The following is a 26,568-nucleotide window of genomic DNA, read 5'->3' as shown; positions in this document are numbered from 1 at the left end:
TGGGTTGTACAGTAAATTTATAGTTAACTTTTAGGGGGCTGTACTTAATCATTTAAAGCTTTTTTTTGAGATATAATTTGTATACCATAAAACTCACCTGCTCTAAATATACAATTCAATGAATCTTTATATATTGACCGAGTTGTACAATCACCGCAATCTAATTTAAAAACACATCTCCCATCCTGAGAAGAAACCTTCTGCTCATTTATAGTTGCTCTACATTTCTACTTCCAGCCCAGGCAACCTCTAATTTACTTTCTGTCTCTATATTCTAAGCATTTCATATAAACTGGGTCACATAATATGTGGTCTTTTGTGTGTGGCTTCTTTCACTGAGCATAATATTTTTAAGGTTCATTCATATAACACAATATATCAGTACTTCACTCCTTTTCATGTCAGCGATATTCCATTGTATGGATAGGCCATACTGTGTTTACCCATTCACCAATCAATGATTATTTGGATTGTTTCCACTTTCTTCTAGTGTGAATAATACTGCTATGAACATGCATGAGTGAGTTTTTGTGTAGACATATGTTCCATTTCTTTTAGGTAGATACCTAGAAGTGAAATTGCTGAGTTATATAGTAAGTACATATTCAATCTTTTAAGAAACTGCAAAACTGTTTTCCAAAGTAGCGGCACCATTTACATTCCCATTGGCAATATACAGGGTAGTCAAATGTAGGTTTTGTGGTCGTAATACATACAAATAATAAGATAATTAACAAATAAAAATACAAGAACTCACGACTATATGTGGATGCTAGTGTCTTCCTGTTCTCACCAACACTTGCTATTGTGCCTTTTTTTGGTACAGCCGTGCTAGCGGACACGAAGTGGTTTTAACTTGCATTTCCTTAATGACCAGTGACGTTGGACATCTTCACATGTGCTTTTCGGGCATTCATATCTCTACTTTAATAAAATGTCTCTTCAAATCTTCTAGTCGTTTTTAACTTGGGTTGTTTGTTTTAATATTGTGTTGTAAGAGCTCCTGACGTATTCTGAATATATTACCAGATATATGACTTAAGACTGTTTACTTCCACCCTGTGTCTTATCTGTTCATTTTTTCAGTGGCAGGTGTCCGTTAAAAGATTTTGGGGGAGAAAAGGGACAAGACAGAGCTGTGCTTCAGAAAGATGGCCTGGCGGCAGTGTGTGCGATGCATGGGAAGGGACAGACAGCTCTACGGTATGACTCTGCTTTAAACTATAACACAGGCGGCAGCTGAGCGGCAGCCTAGGAACCAGGAGGCTACGGTTGGATTCCCAGTCGGGGCACATGCCCAGCCTGCAGGCTCAGCCTCCCCTGAGGGGCGTGCAGGAGGCAGCTCCTCAGTGACTTCTCTCTCATCATCCATGTTTCTCTCTCTCTCTCTCTCTCTCTCTCTCTCTCTCTCTCTCTCTCTCTCTCTCTCTCTCCCTTCCTCTCTGAAATCCATTTTAAAAACACATTAAATTATAACATAGGGAACAAGCATCGTCCAGGTTTTTCCAAATTCTCTGGGGATCAAAGGGTTATAAGCAGCTAGTCATTGGAGCCGGTTTCCAGTGCAGTTAATCAGTAAACCAGAATCAGTGAAGCCGCCGAACCTGGGGACGGGCGAAACCCTCCAAAGGGTTTTCCTGCGCCCGGAGGGGCCCGGGTGGGGCAGGAGAGGTGATCACCCCGGGGCTGCAGACGTGACTTCCAGCTGCGGGCGCACAGCGCTGCGTCTCCCCAGGTGCCGGCGCACGCGGGGCGCTTGCTGGCGGGGCGCTGGCCGGAGCTGGTTCGCGGGCCTGGGTGTGGGCTGGCGGAGAAGCAGGTCGGGGGAGAGTGTGGCTCCTCGCGCGGTTCCCTCGGAAGCACGGCGAGATGTCAGGCCTGCTCCCCGTCGTCCTCCACCTCTTCCTTCTCTGCAAGTTGGCGGCCCCCGTGACCTTCCGCCACCGCCGCTACGACGACCTCGTGCGGACGCTGTACAAGGTGCACAACGAGTGCCCCCACATCACGCGTGTCTACAGCGTGGGGCGCAGCGTGAAGGGGAGACACCTCTACGTGCTGGAATTCAGCGACTACCCTGGGATCCACGAGCCCCGTAAGCCCCGAGCTGTCCTGGGAGTGTGGAGGGCAGGACCCTTCCTTACAAATCCCGTCCCGGGGGTGGCGGCGGGGAGGCCCCGGACCCTCCACCTACCAAAGAGCACCCCCCCGAACCCCCCCCCCCCCCCCCCCCAGCCTGCGCTGAGCACCTTTTCCTGCTCAGCCCTGATGGCCTCTGCCTCTGGGAGCTGCAGGCTCAGCTCAGGCTCCAGGTGGTTCCTCTTGTTTAGGTTCTAGTAGCTCAGGGCCTTCCTCCCTGCTCCCATCCCCCATCCTGCCCGCTTCCTTCCCTCCCCCCTGGTTATTACTCTGTCATCCTCAGTCTACCTAATGCCTATGGAGACATAAGCAGACACCATTAGCCCTTCTAATTCTGCCAGGACACTGAGCAGGGTTTGGGGATGTTTCCTTGGGGAAGGACGGTGAGATAGAGTATGGTATCCTGGAGAGGGTCTGAGGTCTGGGGTATTAGTTTTACTCATTGCATTATTTGTTGTTGTTGTTAGTTTGTTTCTATTATAAAAGCAAGTGATGTTTGGATTAAAATTAGAAATTAGACAAGGGAAAAAAAACTCAGTCGTAATCCCACCCCTCACAGATGACACTGCTAACATACTGATGTATATCCTTCCAGACTTTTCTACGCCTAGTTAGAACCCCCTTACACGGTTTATTTTATAACATTGGAATCATACTGCAACTGCGTTTCTCACTGCCTAGCCTCTTATGAATGGCATCCATGTCTGTAAATGTAGATCTACATCATCATGTTTGGCTGTATAACATTCCATTGCATGGTTGTATCTAACTGTTCATTTATTGATGGACATTTGAGTTTTTTCTAATTTCTCACTGCTTATAACAACTGTGACATTCAAGTTATGTCCGTTCCTCCTTCAAACTGTCCACCTCAAATCTCTCTTCTGCTTCACTCCCACACCCTCCCCCTAGCCCAAACTTCATCCCAACCTGCCTAAGCCATTATACTAGGCTCCTAACAGACCTCTGAACTGCCACCACTCTCTGCGCCTTCCATTTAGCACAGAGATGCCAGAATAATTTTCCTAAATGCTGATACCATCGTCTCACCCCCTGCTTAAAGGCCTTCAATGACAACCTCACCCCAGGTGGATTCTGTCCATGACCACTTCAATATTACATGGCCAATGGGTAGGGGGGGAGTGGTGGGAGGTGGCTAAAGGAAGGCGGAGTGAATGATTAAGTGAGGATAAGGGCCTTGCTCTGAAGCCTCATTACACAGCAAGCACCTGCTTTTACTCGTGTCGTGCGTCCATTGTGGAAGCCTGTGGCTGCTAATGGACATTGTGGAGTGAGCCCCTCCTTGCTCCATGCCCTCTTCTGGATGCGCCCTCTGCTTCCTAGCACTCAAGCCTTCCTTCAGGCTTTTTCATTTCGGTCCTTCTTTTCTCTGATGCCTGTAACTTAGCTTTTCATCCACTTGTTCCTTTCATTTTATTTGTTATTCATTCCACAAACTAGAGGCCCGGTGCAAGAATTCATGCATGGGTGGGGTCCCTCTGGGTGGCCTGCAGGGATCAGGCCGAAACCTGCAGTCCAATGCCACCTGCAGCTCCTACCTGCCGCTCCTGCTCATCCCGGCCCCACTGTGCCTGCTGGGGGCTCGCGCCCAATCAGTCCCAATTGGGAGAGGCTCACGCTGCTGCAGCAGCACTTGCCAGCCATGAGCCCTGCATCTGGCGCCCTCCAAAGGGGAGTGGCCCTCGGAAGCGGGCTGAAACCGGCTCTTTGACATCCCCCGAGGGGTCCTGGATTGCGAGAGGGTGCAGGCCAGGCTGAGGGATCCCACCAGGGCACAATTGGGTGGGGGAGGGACGGCAGGAAGGCTCCAGGGCATGCCTGGCCCATCTCGCTCAGTGTGTAGCAAGCTTACCTACTGGTCAGAGCATCTGCCCCCCTGGTGGTCAGTGTATGTCATAGTGACTGATTGACTGTCTGCCCCCTGGTGGTCAGTGCACATCATAGCGAGCAGTTGAGCAGCCTTAGCATATCATTACCATATTATGCTTTAATTAGTTGTTCGGTTGTTCTGCCGTTTGGTCTATTTGCATATTACCCTTTTATTATATAGGATATTACTGATTATGACTATATGCAAGCACTTTTGTAAATTCTGAATATACAACAGAGAATAAAACGAATACACTGCTCTCAGGGCTTTAATTCTATCTGGGTAAGACTGGCAATAGATGGGTAATTACATATATATATGTATATGACAAAAGTAAGTGCTGTAGAAAAAAAATAAACAAGGAAAGAGAGATAGAGGAGGTTATAGAGTACTATGGGTAGAGTAGGGGAGTGGTCAGTGCTATTTAGAAAAAGCTTCTTTGTCTAGGTGATATGTCAGTATGTGCTAAAACTGATATTGGGAAGGAAAACACTGCAGGCAGAGAGGAGAGTAAGAGCTTGGCATGTGTGAAGAACAGCCAGGAGGCCGCTGCCGCTGCAGCAGAGCGAACAGTGGGAGAGCAGGAGACAGGTCAGAGCAGCGAGGTCAGGGAAGCCGAACAGGACGAGAGTGGGTAGGGCCTTACAGGCTTTTGTAAAGATTTTGGCTTTTCCTTTTCCTTTAGTGAAGCCAGAAGTCCCTGGAGGGTTTGAAGCAGAAGAGGGACATGATCTGACTTAAAAAAACTTAAAGATCACTCAAAGCAGTTATCTGTTTGGGTAAATAAAGTTTCTTTGAAACATAGCCTCGCCTATTTGTTTTTGTATTGTCTAGGACTGCAAGAGTTGAGGAGCTGTGACATAGATTATATAGCTCCCAATCCAAAGTATTTACTATCTGGCTCTTTACAATAAAAGTTTGCAGAACGTTGACTCAGGGGAATGCACTTTAATGGGGCTGGGCAGATGCAGGGAGTTCAAGTAGGAGATTTAGTGTAACGATCCAGGTGTGAGAGTGGAGGGGCTTAAACCCAAACGATAGCAGTGCTTGTTATAAGTGGTGGTATCCCGCATGCTACATTGAAAGTAGCGACAAACGAATTTGACAGGGAGCACCTACTAAGGGCAAAGCACTGTGCTAGCTTCTACAGGGCAGTAGATGCCCACTTTTAGATTTCAAAGAAGTTAAACATTTTTAAAAATAAATAAGAGAGATTGGAGGAGACTAAAATATATTTTCCAAATTTTATTTTACTGAACAAGGATGTTGAAGATACTACCTGCCATCTGCTATCACCACCCTTTCTTAAAAGAAGGGATATTTTAACACTACGAAAAGTAAGGAAGACATAATCTAAGATTAAAGAAATGCACTTCATGGATAATAGAGACCATTATAAACTTTTGAACAATAATAGATACAGAGGCAGAGCTGCCTCAAACAGATTGTCAAACTGCAGCGGGAAGGCCGGGGAGGGTTGGGGGGCAGGAGGGTGGGGGGTAAGAGATCAACCAAAGGACTTGTATGCATGCATATAAGCATAACCAATGGACATAAGACACTGGGGGGGGGGGGGGTAGGGGAGGCTAGGGGACTATCAAGGGCGGGGGGGGGGGAAGGACACATATGTAATACCCTTTGTAATACTTTAAGCAATAAAAATAAATAAATAAATAAATTATGTAGAATGAAAAAAAAGAAAAAAGAAATGCACTAAGAATTAAAGACTACACGTTAGGGAAAATTTACTACATGATCCTTGTGGGTTATAGACATTTGGGGGGGGGGGGGAAGACTGCTGGAGGTACACTAAGATAAGTGCCCTAAAATATTTGTTTAAGTGTATATATTGGAAAGGCCAGGTCCAGTAAAGAAAATAGGACCTATGCAAAATTAGGTAAAACTCAGAGTAGAAAGTGGTGGGTACCATAGAAGGGAAGTTCAGTAGTGAGTTCACTCACAGCAGAGAGAGCCCAAGATGGCCCCCCAGAGCCTACAAGGATGTTGAGGGGGATTTGGAAATACAGAGATGAAGAGGGCCAGAAGCAGAAAAACCACAGAGACAGGAAGTGGGTGGAAGGGAAATCATAGAGGGAGGAAGATAAATCACTTGGCCAGAGCGTTTCTCCTTCCTTTAAAAAGAGGCCGGAATTATTTTCTTTAAGGGGTTCTAGTGGCTCTTTTCCTGACCTCAGTTCTTGCTTTAATTGAGCAGTTACTTTAGCCAATGAGAAGATTAGGGAATGAGACTTAGGTAGATTCCTTCCCACTCTGTGCCTCAAAACACAACATTCTCAGATACTACGGAGAGATTTTCGTTTCCTAAGTACCAGGAAAATTAAGTTTTCAACCAAGATGATTAGAAACTATAATGGTATAACCTAGAGCGTTTACGTGAGCAGGTCTGGGGAAAACCCTGCCATTATCCTAAGAGACTTGTCTCTGAGAAGCAGCGAGCTGCCTGCGTAAATGCTCCCTGGGCTTTGGCCTCTATCAGATTACGAGCTAGGTGACTTCAGACAAGTTACTTACTGGTAACCTCCCCCCTCCCCAGTACCCTCATCCTGAGGCCAGCAGTGACCCCTTTACAAGGTTTCTGTGAGGATTAGTAATAGTGAGCACAAATGTCTGGTACACAGTAGGGCTTCAATCAGTGGTAGTCATTATCTTCCCGGGCATGGATTCGTGTAGCGTTTGTGATTGCAGTTTGTTGGAAAGGGGCTCAGGGATTACTGGAAAAGACCCAACCGAAGCATGAGATTTTCTCGGATTCGCTGGTGAAAAAGGGGGAAACGGTCCCTTTGCAAAGTTAGGCACCCATGGCCCTTGCAAACGTTCCCCACCTTTGATCGTCCCGCGTGTCTTTCTCACGCTTGCAGTGGAACCTGAAGTCAAGTACGTGGGGAACATGCACGGCAACGAGGTGCTGGGCCGCGAGCTGCTGCTGCAGCTGTCGGAGTTCCTGTGCGAGGAGGTCCGGAGCGCGAACCCGCGCATCCTGAGGCTGGTCCAGGACACGCGCATTCACATCATGCCGTCCATGAACCCGGATGGCTACGAGGTGGCGGCCGCCCAGGTACCGAGCTGTGCAGGGCATAGAGCCATCTTAAGGGGTGAAGTAAAAGCCAGGAGAAATGTGTCCTCTCGGTGCCACTGTAAGAAATATAATCAAGTATGAAGGGTTGGGCTCAGGGCCGTAAAGCCCTATGCGATGAATGAGGGATCTCTCTGAATTTCAGTTCCCGCAGCACCTTTCCAGTGGACCTCCGGTTTTGTTTTGTTTTGTTTTGTTTCTTTTATATTTTTATTCATTTCTAAGAGGGAGAGGGAGAGAGAGATAAACATCAATGGTGAGAGAGAATCATTGCTTGGCTGCCTCATGCACACCCCACGCTGGGGACTCAGCCTGCAACCGGCCATGCGCCCTGACCGTGACCTCTTGGTTCATAGATCCACGCTCAGCCGCTGAGACGCAGACCGAGCTGCCCTGCTGGTTTTATTGGAAAGGTCAATGAGGCAATATTTGTGAGGACACTTTGTAAACTGGAGACTACTATGCAGGCATGAAGGGACATTGCAAAATAGTCCTCCTTCCCGGAACTTTTAGCTTCCAGCCCTAACTGCTCTGCTTTTGCATTGGGGTTTGGGGGCGGGGCGGGGCGGGGCTTGGGGGGGGGGGCAGATCAGAGAAATCAAGCTTTTCCCAGAACTGTGAAGTGAGGAGTTAATTTTAGATTCTTCGTACTTTATTTCTGTAGGTTTTTTTCCCCTCTACTAGTATAGTATTCAACTTTTTAATTCTTTATTTTAGAGTTTCATTTGCAGGGGAGAAAGAAGAAAAAAAAGTCTATGGATTTTTACTTTATGCACATAAATTCAAAATGTCAGTGTGCCTCAATTCAAAGTGGCAATTCTTTTGTGGCTGTGCATTAAAGTCATAAATGAATATTTTGAAATACAGAGTCCACCCCCTTCCCGCAACTGAACTAGAATATTCAAGGGCAAAGCCAAACACCTGCCTTACGCAATGAACACGTTCCTTTGAAAGCGATGTTTGAACCTGATTTGTTTTGGGGGAAAGAGGGGGGGGGCGGTTAGGGTGTAAAGTTTTTTTAAATTTAAAAATATGTTTATTTGGGACAGGCTTGAATTTTTTTTTCATTTTAAAAACTAGAATTCACTGCTTTACTTAATTTGTTTAATTTTATTTTAGTGTGGTAAAAACACTCAAGATGAGATCGACCCTCTTAACAACATTTTAGGTGTATAGTACAGTATTGTTAACCACAGGCACAATGTCGTACAGCAGACCCCCGCACTGATCCCTCTGGCTCAACCAAAACCTAACGCCCATCGTTGAGTAGTGCCCACTCCCCCTCCCCCAGCCCCTGGCAGCCACCCGCCACTCTGATTCCATGAGTCTGGCCACGCTGTCCCGCACAGGTAGAACCACAAAGTACCTGTCCTTTCACGACCAAGAGTATTGTAAGCAGGTTAGGGCTGGAGGGTGAGCAGAGACAGGATGGGGAATGGAGCCAACATATCGAACTCAACACAAATTTGACCTTTGCAATCTCCCAACTTCCTGCTGGTGTGATGTAACAAATGAAACAGCAAAACCTTTTCCCTTCACTGGAAATCAGAGAGGTGCCTTGAGACCTGAGTTTCCAAAAGAGCAGAAAAATTTGAAAGAGTTGGGGACGGGGTGGCACCCCAGCCTGCCTGCTCTCCTTCTCTTGACCCTTCCCTGCCCACATCTTTTGTGGGATGAAGGGGGGTGGGAGGAAGTGGGGAAACCCCGCCAGCTCTCTAAATCCTATGGGTATCTTTGGGGAGCCAGTCCCTTTTCCTTGCCTGCTGTGCACTTGTTCAGAAGGAGCAGAGCTTGAGCCTGAACCCAAAGAGGACCCCTCAGGTTGTCAAACTCTCAGAGTTACCTGCCATGCCCAGAGGAAACCTGTCTGCGTGGAAGACCAGCCTGGCCACCAAACTTTAAAGCAGCTTTGGCCCTAGCCTATTTGACTCAGTGGATAGAGCATCGGCCTGCCGACTGAAGGGTCCTGGGTTCGATTCCAGTCAAGGGCACATGCCCGGGTTGCGGGCTTGATCCCCAGTAGGGGGTGTGCAGGAGGCAGCCAATCAATGATTCTTGTCATTGATGTTTCCATCTCTCTCTTCCTCTCTGAAATCAATAAAAAAATATATATATATATTTTTTAAAAAGCCAGCTATGGGTAAGGCAGAATAATGCCCCCTCCACTTCCTCAAAGACGCCCAAGTCCTAATCCCTGGAACCTGCCTGTTTAGCTAACAGCCTCGTGTGAGCAGTAATACTGATAGGTAATTAACATAGCTGTTCATATGAACAGATAAGAGCTAGCTGGTACTAATAGCGAAGTAGAGAAAAACCCCCAGAGGCATAAGAAAAAATCATTATCTCATGAAGTGAAAAATCAAACTCCAAACTGAAAAATCAGTTAAGTGTTTTCCACTGGACAACATTGATATAGGAAATGTAAGAGAACTTCAAAAACATTATGTTCTCAATGAGATCTAAGGATAAAATATAAGCAGGATGCCATGAAAATGAAGAAATCTGTGAAAAATAGATTTCTTGGAAAGATAGGAGACTGGTAGTACCTTTGTGAGTTCTTAGCTGCCCAGCACTGAACCATTCTCCTTCCTTCTAGGACTAGCCACCACACGGGGCTCTACTCTCTCAGGCAGCAGGGCTCAGTGGACACTGTTCCCCTTCTCCAAGGCCACCAGAACATTACATGGAATTTATTTTAATTATTTATGTAAACATCTGTCTCCCCACATATACTGTGAATTCTTAGAATGTTAAAATAATGTCTCATTATCTTTCTCCTGTCTCTATCAGAGATGGACTTAAATAAGTGTTGGTTAACTAGATGGAAGGATGGATGAATGAATGAATGAATTCATGACCAAATAAGTGATAAAGTCTGAAATGTAAGCATGAGGTTGATATTATTCAGAAGATAAGCAAGTGATGGTGGGGTGTCCATGGCACAGGCAGTTTAAAAAAACAGTTTAGCTATTTCTGCAAAAGTTAAATATAGACTTACCTTATGACCCAGCAGTTCCACTAGGCATCTGCCCAAGAGAAATGAAAACATGGATTCACGCAAAGAATTGTACATGCGTGTTCATAGCAGCATTATTCATGATAGCCCCAAAGTGGAAACAACCCAAATGTCCATGTACTGGTTGAAAAAGTACCCCCCCCCCCAAATTCACGTCTATCTGGAACCTGTAAATGTGACCTTATTTAAAAATAAGGATCTTGCATATGTAATCAAGATAAAGTCATACTGGATTAGGGTGGACCCTATATCAAATATGCCTGTTGTTCTTAGAAGAAGAAAGAAATTTGCCCGGCTGGTATTGCTCAGTGGTTGAGCATCGACCCATGCACCCCATGCACCAAGAGGTCACCTGGATTCCGGGTCAGAGTGCATGCCCTGTTTTGGGCTCAATCCCCAGTAGGGGGCATACAGGAGGCGGCCAATCCATGTTTCACTCTCTCACCAATGTTTCTATCTCTCTCTTCCTTGTCTCTCTCCCCTCCTCTCTCTTTCCCTCTCTAAAAAAAAAAATCAATAAAAACTTTTTTTTTTTAAAAAAGGAGAAATTTGCCGAAACCGGTTTGGCTCAGTGGATAGAGCGTCGGCCTGCGGACTGGAGGGTCCCGGGTTCGATTCCGGTCAAGGGCATGTACCTGGGTTGCAGGCACATCCCCGGTGGAGGATGTGCAGGAGGCGGCTGGTCGATGTTTCTCTCTCATCGATGTTTCTGACTCTCTATCTCTCTCCCTTCCTCTCTGTAAAAAATCAATAAAATATATTTTTAAAAAAATAAATAAAAAAGGAGAAATTTATACAGAGACACAAACAGAGGGGGAGAAGGCTATACGAAGATGGAAGCAGGAATTGGAGTGATTCATCTGCAAGCTAGGGAACGGCAAGGGTTGCTAGCAGCCACCAGAAGCTAGAAGAGACAAAGAAAGATCGTCCCCTGAACCTTTAGCAAGCATGGCTAGATTTCAAACTTCTAGCCTCCAGAATTGTGGGAGAACAAATTTCTGTTGTTATAAGTCATCTAGTTTGTGGTAATTTCTTATGGCAGCCCCAGACAACTAATACAGTCTATTAGTTGGTGAATGGGTAAACAAAATGTGTTAAATATAATGGAGTTATTCTATATAGTAAAAGCATAGTATGCAAATTGTCCCCTCGACTGGGAGTTTGTCCAGGAGTTGGACCAGGGGGTGGGGCTGGCTGGGGGAAGGGAGGGAGGCCCTGGCCAATAGCTGGCAGCCACTAGGGATCCTACCAGTGCAGAATTTCGTGCACTGGGCTTCTAGTTCACCAATAAGAAGGAATGAAGTACTAATACATGCTACAACATGAAGGAACCTGGAAAACACTGTCTAGTGAAAAAAGCCAAACACCTAATGTATGATCTCACATATGTGAAATGTCCAGAAAAGGCAAATCTACAAGAGTTAGAGTGACTGTAAAAGGGCATGAGGGTCATTTTTAGGGTAATAAAAATATTCTCAGGTTAGATGTGGTGATGGTTGTAAAACTGTCAACATCCTAAAATTAATTGAATTGTTTACTTCAAATGGGTGACTTTTACGGTACATAAGTTTTATCTCAGTAAAGCTTTTTTTTTTGTTTTGTTTTGAAGTAGGGGTTCTTCAAATATAGGATTCAGTCTGAAACCTTCATTTTCCCTCTCTCCATTTCCCCACGAGGGCCCAGACGCTTCTGGATATCTGGTTGGCAGGAACAATGCAAACGGCGTGGACCTGAACCGCAACTTCCCGGACCTCAACACCTACTTCTACTACAACGAGAAGTACGGAGGCCCCAACCACCACTTGCCCCTTCCAGACAACTGGCAAAGCCAGGTACGGGAGAAACTCACATACAGAAGCAGGCGCACCCACACCTGGAATTTCCTCTGGAAATCTGCACATCAACTACAGAGGCGAGAACGAGGCATCAGCTCAGCTCCGTGTTAGTGTGCCCAGAGCAGCAAGAACTGCCTCTTCGTACGGATCCCCTCGCCCAGCATAGGGACCTCCCAGGGGCACCTGCTCACAAAGTGTTTGATGTTAGTGGCCATGGTAGTGAGGGACGTGAAAACGGTGTCATACATTGCACAGTATTTTATAAAATTATCTCAGTTGATCACCCTCAGTGTTACCATCTCTGTTTTAGAGATTTTACGCTTGTAGAAAAGAATAATTTCAATTCTCACAGCTGTAATTGATGGAATCAATTACATCCAACATTCTTTCTACTGCCCTGTACTTGACACAGAACTCTGTCTATAGAGAAAGCTCTCCTGCATGTGGACTGTGTGCTCATCAGCAATGAGCTGTAGAGAGAAATTAGAGAGAGAAACATCAATGATGAGAGAGAATCATTGATCGGCTGCCTCCTGCATGCCCCCTACTGGGGATCAAGCCTGCAACCCAGGCATGTGCCCTTGGCCAGAATCGAACCCGGGACCCTTCAGTCTGCAAGCCGAAGCTCTAGCCACTGAGCCACACCGGCCAGGGCGAGAGAGTCTTACTCTTATGCAGTTTTTCCTCCTTCCTTTCCATATGAGCACTGACTACTTTACCGTACTCTCATTTCCCTTCCTCTCCAGTCAGAGGATCCCGTTCGATGGTCCCAAGCCTTTCTCCCCAGGAGGCCTGTCGTGTCACCCCTGGTAATGTGAATGCTTTCATCCTGCTGGTGGGCCTGCTCCTGAGACACATTAACACCACATAACCTCTAGGCACATCCACCCCGAGAGGAGGAAAGACAGGGAGGATGTAAATTACTGCAAGTCCAGGGGGTTCGTGGCTTTCCTTGGAATACCATCCCTCACTAGCCCTGTAATAAGCAATCAGTAGGGTGGGATTTTACTTCTTAGCCAAGCCTGGCCCATGTTACACTGTTGTCATCCATGGAATTGGGGTTAAGACCATGTCACCATCACAGCAGATGTATTAGGGAAAGGAGGAGGTTGGCAACCATTACTGCAAACCAGCGTTTTCCACATTTATTCACCAAAACCCGAATTTCTGCAAAGGTGCCTCCGAAGCCACTGAAGCAGTGGGTGAATTGGAGGGCTCTTCCCTGGGGGCCAGAGAGGGGTCAAGCTTGGTCTCTTCTCTCTCTCTCTCTTTCATTCTCTCTCTCCCCTCTCGCTCTCACTCTCCTCCCCACCACTCTCTCTCATAGACTTTATTTTTAGAGCAGGTTTAGGTTCACAGCAAAATTGAGTAGGAACTACAGAGAGTTCCCATATACCTTCTCCACCCCCCCCACCCCCCCACCCCCCGCTTCCCATCATGAACATCCTGCATTAGAGTGGTGCATTTGTTACAAGTGATGAACCTACCTTGACTCATCGTTATTATACAAAGTCCATCATTTACATTAGCGTTCACTCTTCATGTGTACGTTCTATGGGTTTGGGCACATGTATCCTGCCATGTATCATACACAATGATTTCACTAAATGCTCTCTTCTTATCTGTTCTATATATTAGGATTCCATATAAGGTTTCATTTTGAAAAAGGGCTCCATCAATTACTTTTTAAAGATAATATTTTTAAAATTATTGTTACTGGGGGGGGGGGGGGCCGGTAGAGAGAAACATTGATTTGTTGTCCACTTACTTCTGCATTTATTGGTTGCTTCTTAAGTGTGCCCTGATCAGAGACTGAACCTGCAACCTTGGTGTATGAGACAATGCTCTAACCAGCTGAGCTACCTGACTAGGGCCATCCACTTAATTTTTTAAAACCATCATGTAAAAGGTCAAAATTTCCCCACCTACACTTCCATACCTGGTAGGACCTGTCTTATTCGGACATGCTGTCTCCTCAGGCCACTTACTGACAAACTTATTCAGATGTCTCTCATCTCTCCTCAGGTGGAACCTGAGACTCGGGCCGTCATCCAGTGGATACGCTCCCTCAACTTTGTCCTCTCAGCCAATCTCCATGGAGGGGCGGTGGTGGCCAATTACCCGTATGACAAGTCCCTGGAGCATCGGTTCCGGGGTTTCCGCCGCACTGCCAACACCCCCACGCCTGACGACAAGCTTTTCCAGAAGGTATGCAGAGCGGTGGCTTGTCCAGCTGGGAACATGGGACTCAGGAGAGTAACTCAGGCCAAGTCAGTAACACAGGACCCTGGTAGGTACAGACCGCAGAAAGTAACGGACAGCCCTGCTTGCTCATTAGGCGCTCACAGTCTAGAAAACTGCATTTTGTTTTGAGTGATAAGCCAAAGTGTCATGAAAAAAATAAGCATCTAGGAAAGCTTTATAGTACAATTACCACAGTGTAAAAAAAGTACTTAAGCTAATGACAAGCAAGAAATATGCCCAAAGACTAATAGAGGTGGTGGTAAGCGAGTGGCATTAAATGTGAATTTTGGGGGCTCTAATTTGCAATTTTATGATAGTAAGGCTATATTAATGAAAAATAGACTATGCACATAGTTCAAAATGGCAATAGAATAAAATTAACATTATTTTATTGTTAATGTATTATTAATAACAATTTATATAACTTAATAATATTTATTAATTATTACAATTATTACATTGCAATTATTACAATTAATACATTAATGATTAATTATCAATTAATGAATTACATAGAGAATAATACGTTTTTGCTTTGCAAAGCAAGTATATCTCATTTTTTTCACTGATATAAAATAGTAATGAAAGAGAATTAATAGAGATTCTAAATATATTCCTTTCTTAACACACAATTCACCCTCAAAATAGTTTTTTCCTGACAAAGTCCTATCTTACTTGCTTCTTTCTTTTATAAAACTCAGCTAGAAAATGGAACACCAAAAATGGATTAAGGAGAACAAACTGTCAGTTATAAAAACAGTCACAGGGATCTAAAGCACAGCGTAGGGAATACAGTCAGTAATATTGTAATGACTATGGATGTGTCAGGTGGGTCCTAGACTTCCCAGGGTGATCACTTCATAAGGTATAGAAATGTCTAATGTCTAACATTATGTTGTCCATCTGAAATATAATATTGTATGTCAACTGTAATTGAAAAATAAATTTTAAAATATGAAAATAAATAATTATAAAAAAAGAAAGTGTCGCCAAAACCGGTTTGGCTCAGTGGATAGAGCGTCGGCCTGCGGACTGAAAGGTCCCAGGTTCGATTCCGGTCAAGGGCATATACCTGGATTGCAGGCACATCCCCGGTGGGGGATGTGCAGGAGGCGGCTGATTGATGTTTCTCTCTCATCGATGTTTCTGACTCTCTATCTCTCTCCCTTCCTCTCTGTAAAAAATCAATAAAAAAAATATATTAAAAAAAAAAAAAAAAAAAAAAAAAAAAAGAAAGTGTCCACCTGGAAGGGAACTTATACATCTAGTGCCACCCCTCACTTTGCACTTGGAGAAATGTAGTCCCAAGATAGTGGGAAATCAGATTTCAGGTTGCTTAACTATAATCCGCTGCACACACACACTCACACATGCCATCCCTATCTTGGCTGGTATTTCCTTTCACTAAAGCAAATAGTCAGTAGTTTATACCTAGTGGGGTTTCTTGGCTTTACACAACTTCTGAGTATGAACATCGCAGTGTGAGTTGGGAACGCTCAAGGTCATTTCTGCCCCCTTTCCCTACAGCTGGCCAAGGTCTACTCCTACGCACATGGATGGATGCACCATGGCTGGAACTGTGGGGATTACTTCCCGGATGGCATCACCAATGGGGCTTCCTGGTATTCGCTCAGCAAGGGTAAGGGGAGGAAGTGAATGTCAAGAGGTAGGATAGAAGGTAACCAGTGTGTGGAGAGATTGTGACTAAAGAGAGTTAAAATTGCCGTCGGGTGGCAACCTGGTTGTTCAAATCTGCCCCTGCTCTTTCCCCTAGGAATGCAAGACTTTAACTATCTCCATACCAACTGCTTTGAGATCACGCTGGAACTGAGTTGTGACAAATTTCCCCGCCAAGAGGAATTACAGCGCGAGTGGCTGGGTAATCGGGAAGCCCTAATCCAATTCTTGGAGCAGGTAAAATTGAACTTTTTAACTTTTATGGTTCCGGGAAGAGAAGGTTTTTCCAATGGCAGGCAAGGTTTTCTGTGTGGCTCAAGTCTCACTTTTGCTCTGACTCATCAATATATCTGGGCTTCTTCTACCAATGAAATGTATCCATTCAACATTACTGAGCAAAACTATCCATCAGAAACTGTACTCTTGCTGGGGATTGTGCATATAAAGAAACAAATACCCCTGTCCATATGGAGTTTATATTCTAGTGAGAAGAGATAGACAGACAGTAAACAAAGTAATCAAATAAATCTCATAACATGCTAAATGCTATGAAGAGGCCTTACCAAGGTGACATTTAAGCAGACTTAAAGGAGGGAAGGGAGAGAACCATGCAGATGTCTGGAGAAAAGGGGGTCCCTCAGTGAGGACACAAAAGCAACTGCAAGGCCAACAATAAGCACCGGACAAGGTGCAGCGCACCAGTCACCGGGGAAATACACATCAAGCCCACAGAGAGCCACCGCCGCGCACCCGTTAGGACGGCTGCTTTCGAAAACAGTGACAGAAAACGGCAACTGGCGGCAAGGATGTGGAGGAGTTGGAACCCTTGTACGTTATTGGTGGGGATGTAAAATGGTGCAGCCGTTATGAAAAACAGTACTACGGTTCCTCAAAAAAATTAAAAATAGAACCACCATATGAGCCAACAATCTGCTTCGGGGTAGATACCAAAAAAAAACAAAACAAAAAAAACCCCCCAAAAAACAAAACAAAAAAAAAACAAACAAAAAAAAACTGGAAGCAAGATCTTAAAGAGATATTTGTTCATAGCAGCAGTATCCGTGAGAGCCAAGAGGTGGAAACAATCCAAGTGTTCAATGAGAGATAAATGGGTAAACAAAGTATGATATACACATTAAATGGAATATTATCCTGCCTTAGAAAGAAGGAAATTCTGGCTTTAGCCAAGTTTGGCTCAGTGAAGGGTCCTGAGTTCAATTCCGGTCAAGGGCACATACCTTGGTTGCAGGCTCCATCCTGGCCTTGGTCGGGCTGCATGCAGGAGGCAACCAATCGATGTGTCTCTCTCACATTGATGTTTCTCTCTGTCTCTCCCCCTTCCTTTGACTCTTTCTAAAAATCAATGGAAAAATATTGTCAGGTGAGGATTAACCGGAAAAAAAAAAAAGAAAAAGAAAAAGAAGGGAATTCTGCCACATGCTACAACATAAATAAACCCTGTGGACATTATGCCAAGTGAAATAAGCCAATCACAAAAAGACAAATACCTGCCCTAGCTGGTTTGGCTCAGTGGATAGAGCATCAGCCTGTGGACTGAAAGGTCCCAGGTTCAATTCCGGCCAAGGGCATGTACCTCAGTTACAGGCACATCCCCAGTAGGAGGTGTGTAAGAGGCAGCTGATTGATGTTTCTCTCTCATCGATGTTTCTAACTCTCTATCCCTCTCTCTTCCTCTCTGTAAAAAATCAATAAAATATATATTTTTAAAAAAAGACAAATACCTTATAATTTCACTTATATGGCATATCATGAGTAGTCAAGCCCTTGCTGGTATGGCTCAGTGGATAGAGCGTTGGCCTGAGGGCTGAAGGGTCCTGGGTTTGATTCTGCTCAAGGGCACATGTCTGGGTTGCTGCCGATCCCCAGTAGGGGGTGTGCAGGAGGCAGCCGATCAATGATTCTCTCTCATCATTGATGTTTCTCTCTCCCTCTCCCTTCTGCTCTGAAATTAATAAAAATATATGTTTTTTAAAAAGAGTGGTCAAATTCAGAGACAGAAAGAAGAATGGTAGTTGTCTGGGTCTGGAGAGAGAAGGCGATGGGACTTGTTTAGTGGGTATAGAGTTTCAGCTTTAAAGAATGAAAAAGTTCTGGAGATTGCTTGCACAACAATGTGAATATATTTAACACTACCGAACTCTACACCTAAAAATAGTTAAAATAAGAAATTGTATGTTACATGTATTTTATCACAATTTAAATTTTTTTAATTAAAAAAAAATACGAAGCCAGAACACTATTGTGGTTATAATAATTACAAGAGCAGGGAAGAAGGTAGCAGGAGATGAAATTAGCTAACTGAGGCTGTGGCTTTAGAGACCATCACAAGAACTTTACTGTTGCTCTGAGTTGGGTTTGAGTATGACACGATTTGACTTAAATTTTAATGGGGTTATCCTGATTGCTCTAGTTAAAAGGGATTATTTGGTATAAGGAGAGGGGACAGAGAGACCAGTTAAGGGGTTATTAGGCTAATGTTTGTGAGGTTAAATGCAAAAGCATATGAGACAGGGCTGTGGGGACTCTAAAACACTGAACCATGTTTTATGATCACAGTTATACCGTAAGTTTTTTCCAACAGGTACACCAAGGCATCAAGGGAATGGTGCTTGATGAGAATAATAATTATCTCCCGAAGGCTGTCATTTCTGTCAGTGGGATTAACCATGATGTCACCTCAGGTAGGTAGCACTCCCTCTTCTTCAGCATAACCAGGAGGCCAAATTGTAAGCCAGGGAGACTCACAGGGACATCAAGGCCATTGGGGGTGGGGGGCTGGAGGAGGGAAAGGTAACAGAAATGGGAACAGTGAGTTAAGAGGCTAGAACCAGGAAAATGCAAATGTCACATCTCTCTCAGCATCAGGAGCCACTGCCTCATGTCACTTTGTTAGGGGTGTTTTCTGGGTTTGCAGCTAGTAATAGTAATAGCTCTCATACTGGTGGGAAAGGGGTAGAAAGAGAAAGGAGTGTAAACCGGATGCTTAGTCTTGTCCCTGACCCAGGTGTGTGTGTCACGACACCTCCATTCAGGACAAAGCTGGCAAGATGCATCCTATAAACCTGGTGCAGGGCAAGATTGACAGAACCTCCGACATGGTTCAGAACATCTCACGCACGATGGTGTTACAATGAGGGTTTCTTGACCGATGTCATGGTAGTACGAAGCAGGGAAAGAACAGGATCTCTGGGTCAACTGGAAAGAAAGAAAACGAGGTTGATTTTGGTGCTCCCAGCAGTAGGGCCCATGGACTTACTTATGATGAAGTCTATCAAATTATCTGTGGTGAAGGATACCTTTATCTGTGGGTCTTTAATTCATTATTCTATCTTTTAAATAACCATGTTGGGTTTGAGTGTATGACTGTTTATGTGCAAATACTGTTTAGTTTTTATCAGAATTGGGCCTTTCTGATATAGTCCTAGCCACCTCACCTGGATGTGAGTCCTTGGTTAAGAAAATGATAGCCCTGGGGTATAACTTAAACTGTCCAACATAAGCATAATAAGACACTGCTTTTACTAAAATATTTTGAAGTAAATTACAGACATTTAACAGGGGGCAGAAAAGAGACTTTCTCACTGTTTATGGACTGTCTCACTCTTAATTGCATTTATTTCAATTATCCATTGCTGTACCCTTAAAAAGAAATGTAAAGGCATGGTCACAATTGGTTCAAAAGAGATGTGAGGTCATTAACCAAATTGCTACAGCCCTGCCATAGAGCGACAGGCCTCTTTTCGAATTTCATTTTTTCTCTTTTAGAGGTGATGGAAGATATATTGAAAATAGGATTCTCAAAATCAGACCTTCAGTGGTCGTTCAGTCCAGCCCTCCCACTCAATGTAAGACTGTATTCGAACGACACCCGGAGACAGCTGGTTGTCCAACCCAGGCCACCACGCCCGTTGCTTCCCCAGCGCCCTCAGCGGTCTCTGCCTACGTCCTCACAATTCCCTGAAGCAGTTCATTTCCTTTGTGGAAGCTCCGTGTGTCCCAGTAGTCTTTGCTTCTGTCTAGCAAAATGTTCCTCCCAGCAACTTAACCCCAAAGTCCCCCTGCTTATTTCTTCACGGTGGCTTTCCAGGTGTTGAACCCGAGGTCGCATGCATTCTCTTTACCAAGCAAAGGCATTCACAGGTATTCAACCTTCCTCCCAGTGACCCTTTCCTGGACATGCGTTTTTAAAAACACAGGGTCTAGAGTCAAGCGCCATATTCACAGGGCAACTCCTGTTTCTCAGAAGCTGAGGCCCTTACTCCTCTTAGGTAAAGTAGCCTGTGACTGTAGATCTTAACCGGCTTCATTACGCTATTAAGAAAAATCAAGCTTATGGTCGGCTGAAACGCTCAGATCGTTTTTTCATATAAAGACTATATATCTGGGGCAGTTTCTAATCAGCAGCCTGAGTTATATCCTTGTAACCTTTAGGTGATCACGGTGACTACTTCCGGCTGCTGCTTCCAGGCACCTACACTGTCACTGCCACGGTGCCTGGGTTCGACCCAAAGACTGTGGCTGTGACCGTGGGTCCCGGGGAACCCAAACGGGTGAGTTAGGCTGGCTGTTACTGAGCGTGGAAAGATCACTCATACAGCGTCACAAACAACCAGTCGCACAGCTCTACTCTTTGCCAGTCTTTTTTCTTTCGCCGTAAAAAAGTCTCATTGCTCTCACACGCTAATTTTTCTTCCATCACTTTCCTGTTATATCCTTCCCCACTTCCTTTTGACTTTTCCTTTTCCTCTCTTTAACACAGCCGTGGGCAAACTACGGCCCGCGGGCCGGATCCGGCCCATTTGAAATGAATAAAACTAAAAAAAAAAAAAAAGACCGTACCCTTTTATGTAATGATGTTTACTTTGAATTTATATTAGTTCACACAAACACTCCATCCATGCTTTTGTCCCGGCCCTCCGGTCCAGTTTAAGAACCCATTGTGGCCCTCTAGTCAGAAAGTTTGCCCACCCCTGGTTTAACAGCACACTGGTTAAAAGCACTGTCTGCTTCTCAGTCCAGCTCCCTTGCCCACAGACTGCAGACACATTGGCCAGTCGCTCTCATCCTCACCTTCTTCGGCCTGTTAACTGGTGGCAGTGGCAGCGCCTTCACAGGAGACTGAAATAAGAACCTGCACGGAGCGCATGCGGTACAGTGACTGACACCTAGAAAGTGCCCGGCAAATGTCAGTTCGCAAGGTCCCGGAGACCTTGGCAGATGCACGGGTTCCCAGGGGTTGCACTCTTCTGTGCCATCAGCAAGGACTACCACCAGGTGGCACTCTGCCCCCTTCTGGTGCCCCATGTGCCCAGGCCCCTTCCTTCCCACTCGCCTCAGCAAGAACCAGCTGACATTCAACTGTCCATGGCATGTTTTACACGAGAAGCAAAGAGTGTTCGTCTATAAGCCTACACCTTCTGAGCTCTAGTCATATTAGATTAGGATCTTAAAGACAAAGAGGCTCAGTGATCACTCCCTTCCCCTGCACATTGTCAATGACTTCCATGCAGAGGCAGAAACCGAGGAACTCTTCCCCTGTAGCCTGTTCCAGGTCCCAATTTCCCTTTTTTTCTTATGAAACCCTCTGCTCCTCACCTACCCTAAAATCAAATGACAGTTAGGCAGCTGTATGCACGTGTCTCGCATTAAAGCAAGTCCATTGGCTCTGCTGATACGCATGCACACAAGTCCTTCGGTTGATCTCTTACCCCCCACCCTCCGCTAACCAATGGGCACAAGACGCTGCATGTGCCAGAGGGTAGGGGAGGCGGGGGCCGGGGGGTGGGGGGGAGTCAATGGGGAAAAATAGGAGACATATGTACTACTATTTGTAATACGTTAAACAATAAAATTAAATTTAAAAAAATAATAAATAAAAAAATAAAGCAAGTCTATTCAGGGCGAAATGCAACCAACTGCAAATCTTTTTTTTTTTTTAAATATATTTTATTGATTTTTTACAGAGAGGAAGGGAGAGAGATAGAGAGTTAGAAACATCGATGAGAGAGAAACATTGATCAGCTGCCTCCTGCACACCTCCCACTGGGGATGTGCCTGCCACCCAGGTACATGCCCTTGACCGGAATCGAACCTGGGACCTTTCAGTCCGCAGGCCGACGCTCTATCCACTGAGCCAAACCGGTTTCGGCCAACTGCAAATCTTGAGTGACATGCGCTGCTTCAAAATATTTCAGCTCCTGTGTGATGTGGCCTTTAAATAAATGAACATAACCCATTAATATGTTGTCTCTTGGATACAATTCCCAGATACCATAACTAAGGGTCCACGTAGTGATCACAGTAGAGTCTTCCCATTCTAAAGCAGAGATCCACTTGGCTCGGGGGGTGGGGGGGGGTGGGCCCTGACTGGGTGCTTTTCATGTTACAATTAAGACCCTCTCAGACACCTCCCAGCGTCAGGGTTCCCCTCTGCTTCCCCACCGCCTTCTAGATGTCATGTTTCTCTCATGGCCCTCTTCCTTTTCTCACTTCGTTGCTTCTTGTTTCTTTTCTGAATTCCTCTATTACTCTAGTGCCGTTGGCGCTGACTTCCCTGACTTTGGGGAACTAGCAGAAAAGCTGACTGTAGATTTTTGTGGAAGGGGCAAGAAATCATCCCCTGGAGAGCCAGCCCTCTTCGTCACAAGCTTTTCAACGCCCGGCGGCTTCAGCAGCCCCCACTGTCCCAGGGGCTTGGAAGCTGAGGGTGCCTCGGGGAAGGGCGGTTAGAACATTGAGCCACTCCCCCTCCCTGTACTTCCTGGGATGGTTCTGCAGCTCCTGCACAGCCGGTATGTCCCAGCCTGTTGGTCAAAACCAGCCTGATATCTGAGTGCCACAGCCGGAAGCGAAGTTCCCAGGTATTACTGGAAAGGATGCATTCATGCGCACGGCAATTTGGAATTGAAGAATCCATGTTAACAGTCTGTCTCATCTCTCCAGTCTGTGTTTCTCAGCGATGATGGCAGAAAGTTTAGTTCTGAGGATCTGAAGCGAGTGCGTGCCGGAGCACGCCACCCGTGATTCACCGTCAGCGGAAAGGGGTTATTATGACACCATCAACCTTAGTTCTTGTCCGAGGCAACAGTATTGGCAAAATCGTGGTTTGAGTTGTAGGTATAGTTTTTTTCAAATACATATAAAGTGAATGAATATTAAGTTCATGCAGGTATACCTTATGTGTCACCTTAGGTAGCACTTTAAGTTCATGCAGGTAGGTATACCTTATGTGTCGCCTTAGGTAGCACTTTGGGGGGAATATTAGCCAAGCCTATATGACAGCACGAGTGCTGCTTGGGACGTTGCTGTGATAATTCTCCTGAGTCCCCTGCATTCCGAACCTGCGACTGTGATGAAACAGGGCCCAAGACAGGTCTTCCCCCAATTTCAATGTCAGGAAATCGAAAACTGCCTCTTCTGCTCTCCTAGCGTCCTCTTCTTTTCTTCCAGGTTGACTTCCAGCTCAAGAGAAGCATCCCTCAAGTAACTGAGTCCCCGGCGCAGCACCTGGAGGCGGACTCTTACCAAAGCAACTACAGCCCCGGGTAGCCAAGCGAAAAGACACAGAGATGGCAGCGGCCGAGTCCCTGCCGGAAATCTCAGCGATTCACTGCGGCCCAGGGAACACTTCAGAAGGGCTTTGGTCCTGCTCTCTGATCACATGAAGCATTCTTTCTGTTTTATCATCTGGGACATATTTAAATATAAACATATTCAGGACAATTCAGGATGGTCTCCGTCTATTCCAGGTGTAAGCCCTCTGATGCAGTCGTACATAAACTCAGCGGTGTTCAGTAAGATTTTCCGATGGTGAGGGATGGTGTAGGTCCCGGAGGCTCCGTGCCAGTCCATATGCATCCAGAGACTGGTTCTGGCTGGCCGGCCACTCTGTCACATAGTCTCACACAGAGGCTGCAACGTCATAGGTACTCAAGAAAGATTTCTGAATGAACAGCTGACATGCTGAGATGAATGAACCACCATTGATGTTGTTCCGATAGCAAGACCCGGTGAGCAAATCTGAAATCCCAGAGTATCCTTTCAGCAATAGCCAGTAGTTTCTTGATAAGAAAAGGATTTCACGTACAAACACCTCGTCCCACTGCTACCCATTTTTGTACATGGACATGTTAAACAATGTGCATATATATTTTTTTAATCCTCACCAGAGGATATTTTTTTTCCATTGATTTATTGAGAGAGTAGAAGGGAAGGAGGAGGAGGTGGGGGAGAGAGAGAGAAAAACATCGATGAGAGAGAGACACACACACAATGATTGGTTGCCTCCCACATGCATCCCTACCGAGGCTGGGGAACCTGCAGCTGAGGTAGGTGCCCTTGACTGGGAATCGAGCCCTCCACCCTTCAATCCCCGGGCCTATGCTCTGAGAAAAACTGTGCATCCTTTACACATTTTCTGGGTATGCAACTGGAACGCAGATGTTCCTGGAATAGCTCTGCCCTGCCCCGCCTCAGCGATACAGAGCACTCTTGCTCATTTCCCAGAACGAACTCATTTGTTCTAAAAGTGCCGCTGAGCACAGTAGATGTTACTAAAGATTGTGAAGGGATGTGCAGTCTTCCATCACACAACATACAGCACACCAGTTCACAACCCCCCACTGGGCATGACGAGTTCCAATGCCCTGGCCCCAGAGCTTGGTAGGATTTTTTTGGGCATGTACCCCATTTCAGGGCTCAGCCTCAGTTAGATAGGGCTGGTTCGTTTCCCCCACTTGCTTCACCACCCCCACCTCTTAGCCTCCCCACTCCCCACCCCCAGCCTCTATCTAACCAGCCCTTTCTTAACATTGAGCAAGTTAGCTCCTCTCAACAAGTAGCCCTGCCCATCAGAGAACAGAGGTGCTCTGGCTGAGACCGCCACCCCCTGCCGGACGCCATTCAAGATGAGGATTCACACATGACTTATTTTTCTGTTTCTCAACCAATCTCTCCATCTCTGGTCAAAAGGAAAGCGGAGGAAAAGGTATCTTTCCCCATTTGGAAAGGGTTTTCTCTCCTCAGGTCATTCACCCTCTCTCTACATTGTTTTTCCTTCCCTGTGGACAAGCACGACGGGCACAAATACTAAAACAAGAGAACATGTAAAGCTTGTCCAGAGACTAGGGCTCTTCCCTCTTTTCCAAAGGATCAAAATCAATAAACAGTAACGCCCACCCTCTTCTGTCCGCCGTCAGGACACGGGGAAGGAAAACCGGGAGCAGGAACCCGCGTTTATAGCCAAACACAGTCTCCCACCGTTTGAACCACCATAAGACCCCAGCACAACGCTGTCAGGTTTTTATCTGTTAAAGACCCGGGATATGAATACACAAATCTGCCCCTCCACCTCCTCCGCTGACACCATGGCAACCGGGAGGCAGCTGGGGAAGCCACCTGTCAGCTGGGCTGAGATGAAGGGGAGGTCGGCTGGGGGTGGGGATCTCTGCTCCCCTCTCTGAGCCTCAGTCTTGGCATCTAGAATGTGGGCACGGCAGCCGGCTGTTGGGCTCCTGTCAACCCAGGTGCTCCAGGAAGCCCCGGCCCAGCCAGGACTCCTTAGGGCAGCGGTTCTCAACCTGTGGGTAGCGGCCCCTTTGGGGGTCGAACGACCCTTTCACAGGGGTCGCCTAAGACCATCGGAAAACACATATATAATTACATATTGTCTTTGTGATTAATCACCATGCTTTCATTATGTTCAATTTGTAACAATGAAATTGGGGGTCACCACAGCATGAGGAACTGTATGAAAGGGTCGCGGCATTAGGAAGGTTGAGAACTGCTGCCTTAGGGGAGGCCCGGGAGGGAGATGAGGGCGAGGCTGGGAAGAGCCCTGCCTCATCCTGCAGCTGGGCCTGGGCCAGGCGGTGGGGAGTCCCTGAGCCAGTGGCTGTGCTTCCCGCCAAGCAGCCCCCCTGGTGTGCCCACCGCACTGTCACTGCGGAGGAGGCCCCGGGGGCAGGAGGAGACAGGGCGAGGCTCAGACACAGGGATGGATCTCCCTGTGAGCCCTGCAGTGAGAGGTCTAGGGGGCGGGGGTGGGGGGTCTCCCCTGTCGGGGCACAGGGCTCAGCTGTTCCCGGAACCCCGTCAAAGCCCCAAAAGGATGGGCCTATTTCCTGAGGCTGCTGCTCCTATGACTACAGACTGGCCTGAAGCAACAGGAACATGCGCTCTTCCCATTCTGGGACCAGGATCTGAAATCAGGGCGTCTGGGGCTGTGCTCCCTCCGAGGGCTCCAGGGCAGGGTCCTTCCTGCTTCCTCAGCTTCTAGAGCAGTGGTTCTCAACCTTCCTAATGCCGTGACCCTTTCATACAGTTCCTCATGTGTGGTGACCCCCAATTTCATTGCTACAAATTGAACATAATTAAAGTATAGTGATTAATCACAAAAACAGTATGCAATTATATATGTGTTTTCCGATGGTCTTAGGCGACCCCTGTGAAAGGGTCGTTCAACCCCCAAAGGGGTCACAACCCATAGGTTGAGAACCGCTGTTCTAGGGGCTCCTGGGGCTCCTTTGCTCCTGGCCCCATCCCTTCCACCTCCCCTCATCTTCACGTGGCCTCTCCTCCATCCTCACCTGCCTCCTCCTCCTTCTTCAGGTGCCCCCTGCTCCGTCCTCTCTATACCCACAGGCCTGTTTCTGTG

General features: G+C 46.2%; 1 protein-coding gene across 1 annotated transcript; it reads left to right on the top strand.

Moving 5' to 3' along the window:
- Positions 1-1,869: 1,869 nt before the first annotated feature.
- CPN1 (carboxypeptidase N subunit 1) lies at positions 1,870-23,578 on the top strand (the record flags this gene model as incomplete). The annotated part of the gene is given in 10 exon segments (XM_081105224.1): positions 1,870-2,092; positions 6,907-7,103; positions 11,814-11,969; positions 13,998-14,180; positions 15,744-15,855; positions 15,991-16,130; positions 18,496-18,595; positions 20,346-20,464; positions 23,364-23,400; positions 23,403-23,578. Coding segments are annotated over 10 exon segments (1,443 nt in total).
- Between the last annotated feature and the right edge of the window lie 2,990 nt (positions 23,579-26,568).

Source organism: Myotis nattereri (genome assembly GCF_964212035.1).
Source record: "Myotis nattereri genome assembly, chromosome: 13".
Lineage (NCBI taxonomy): Eukaryota > Metazoa > Chordata > Mammalia > Chiroptera > Vespertilionidae > Myotis > Myotis nattereri.
This window is presented reverse-complemented; position numbering and strand designations above follow the sequence as displayed.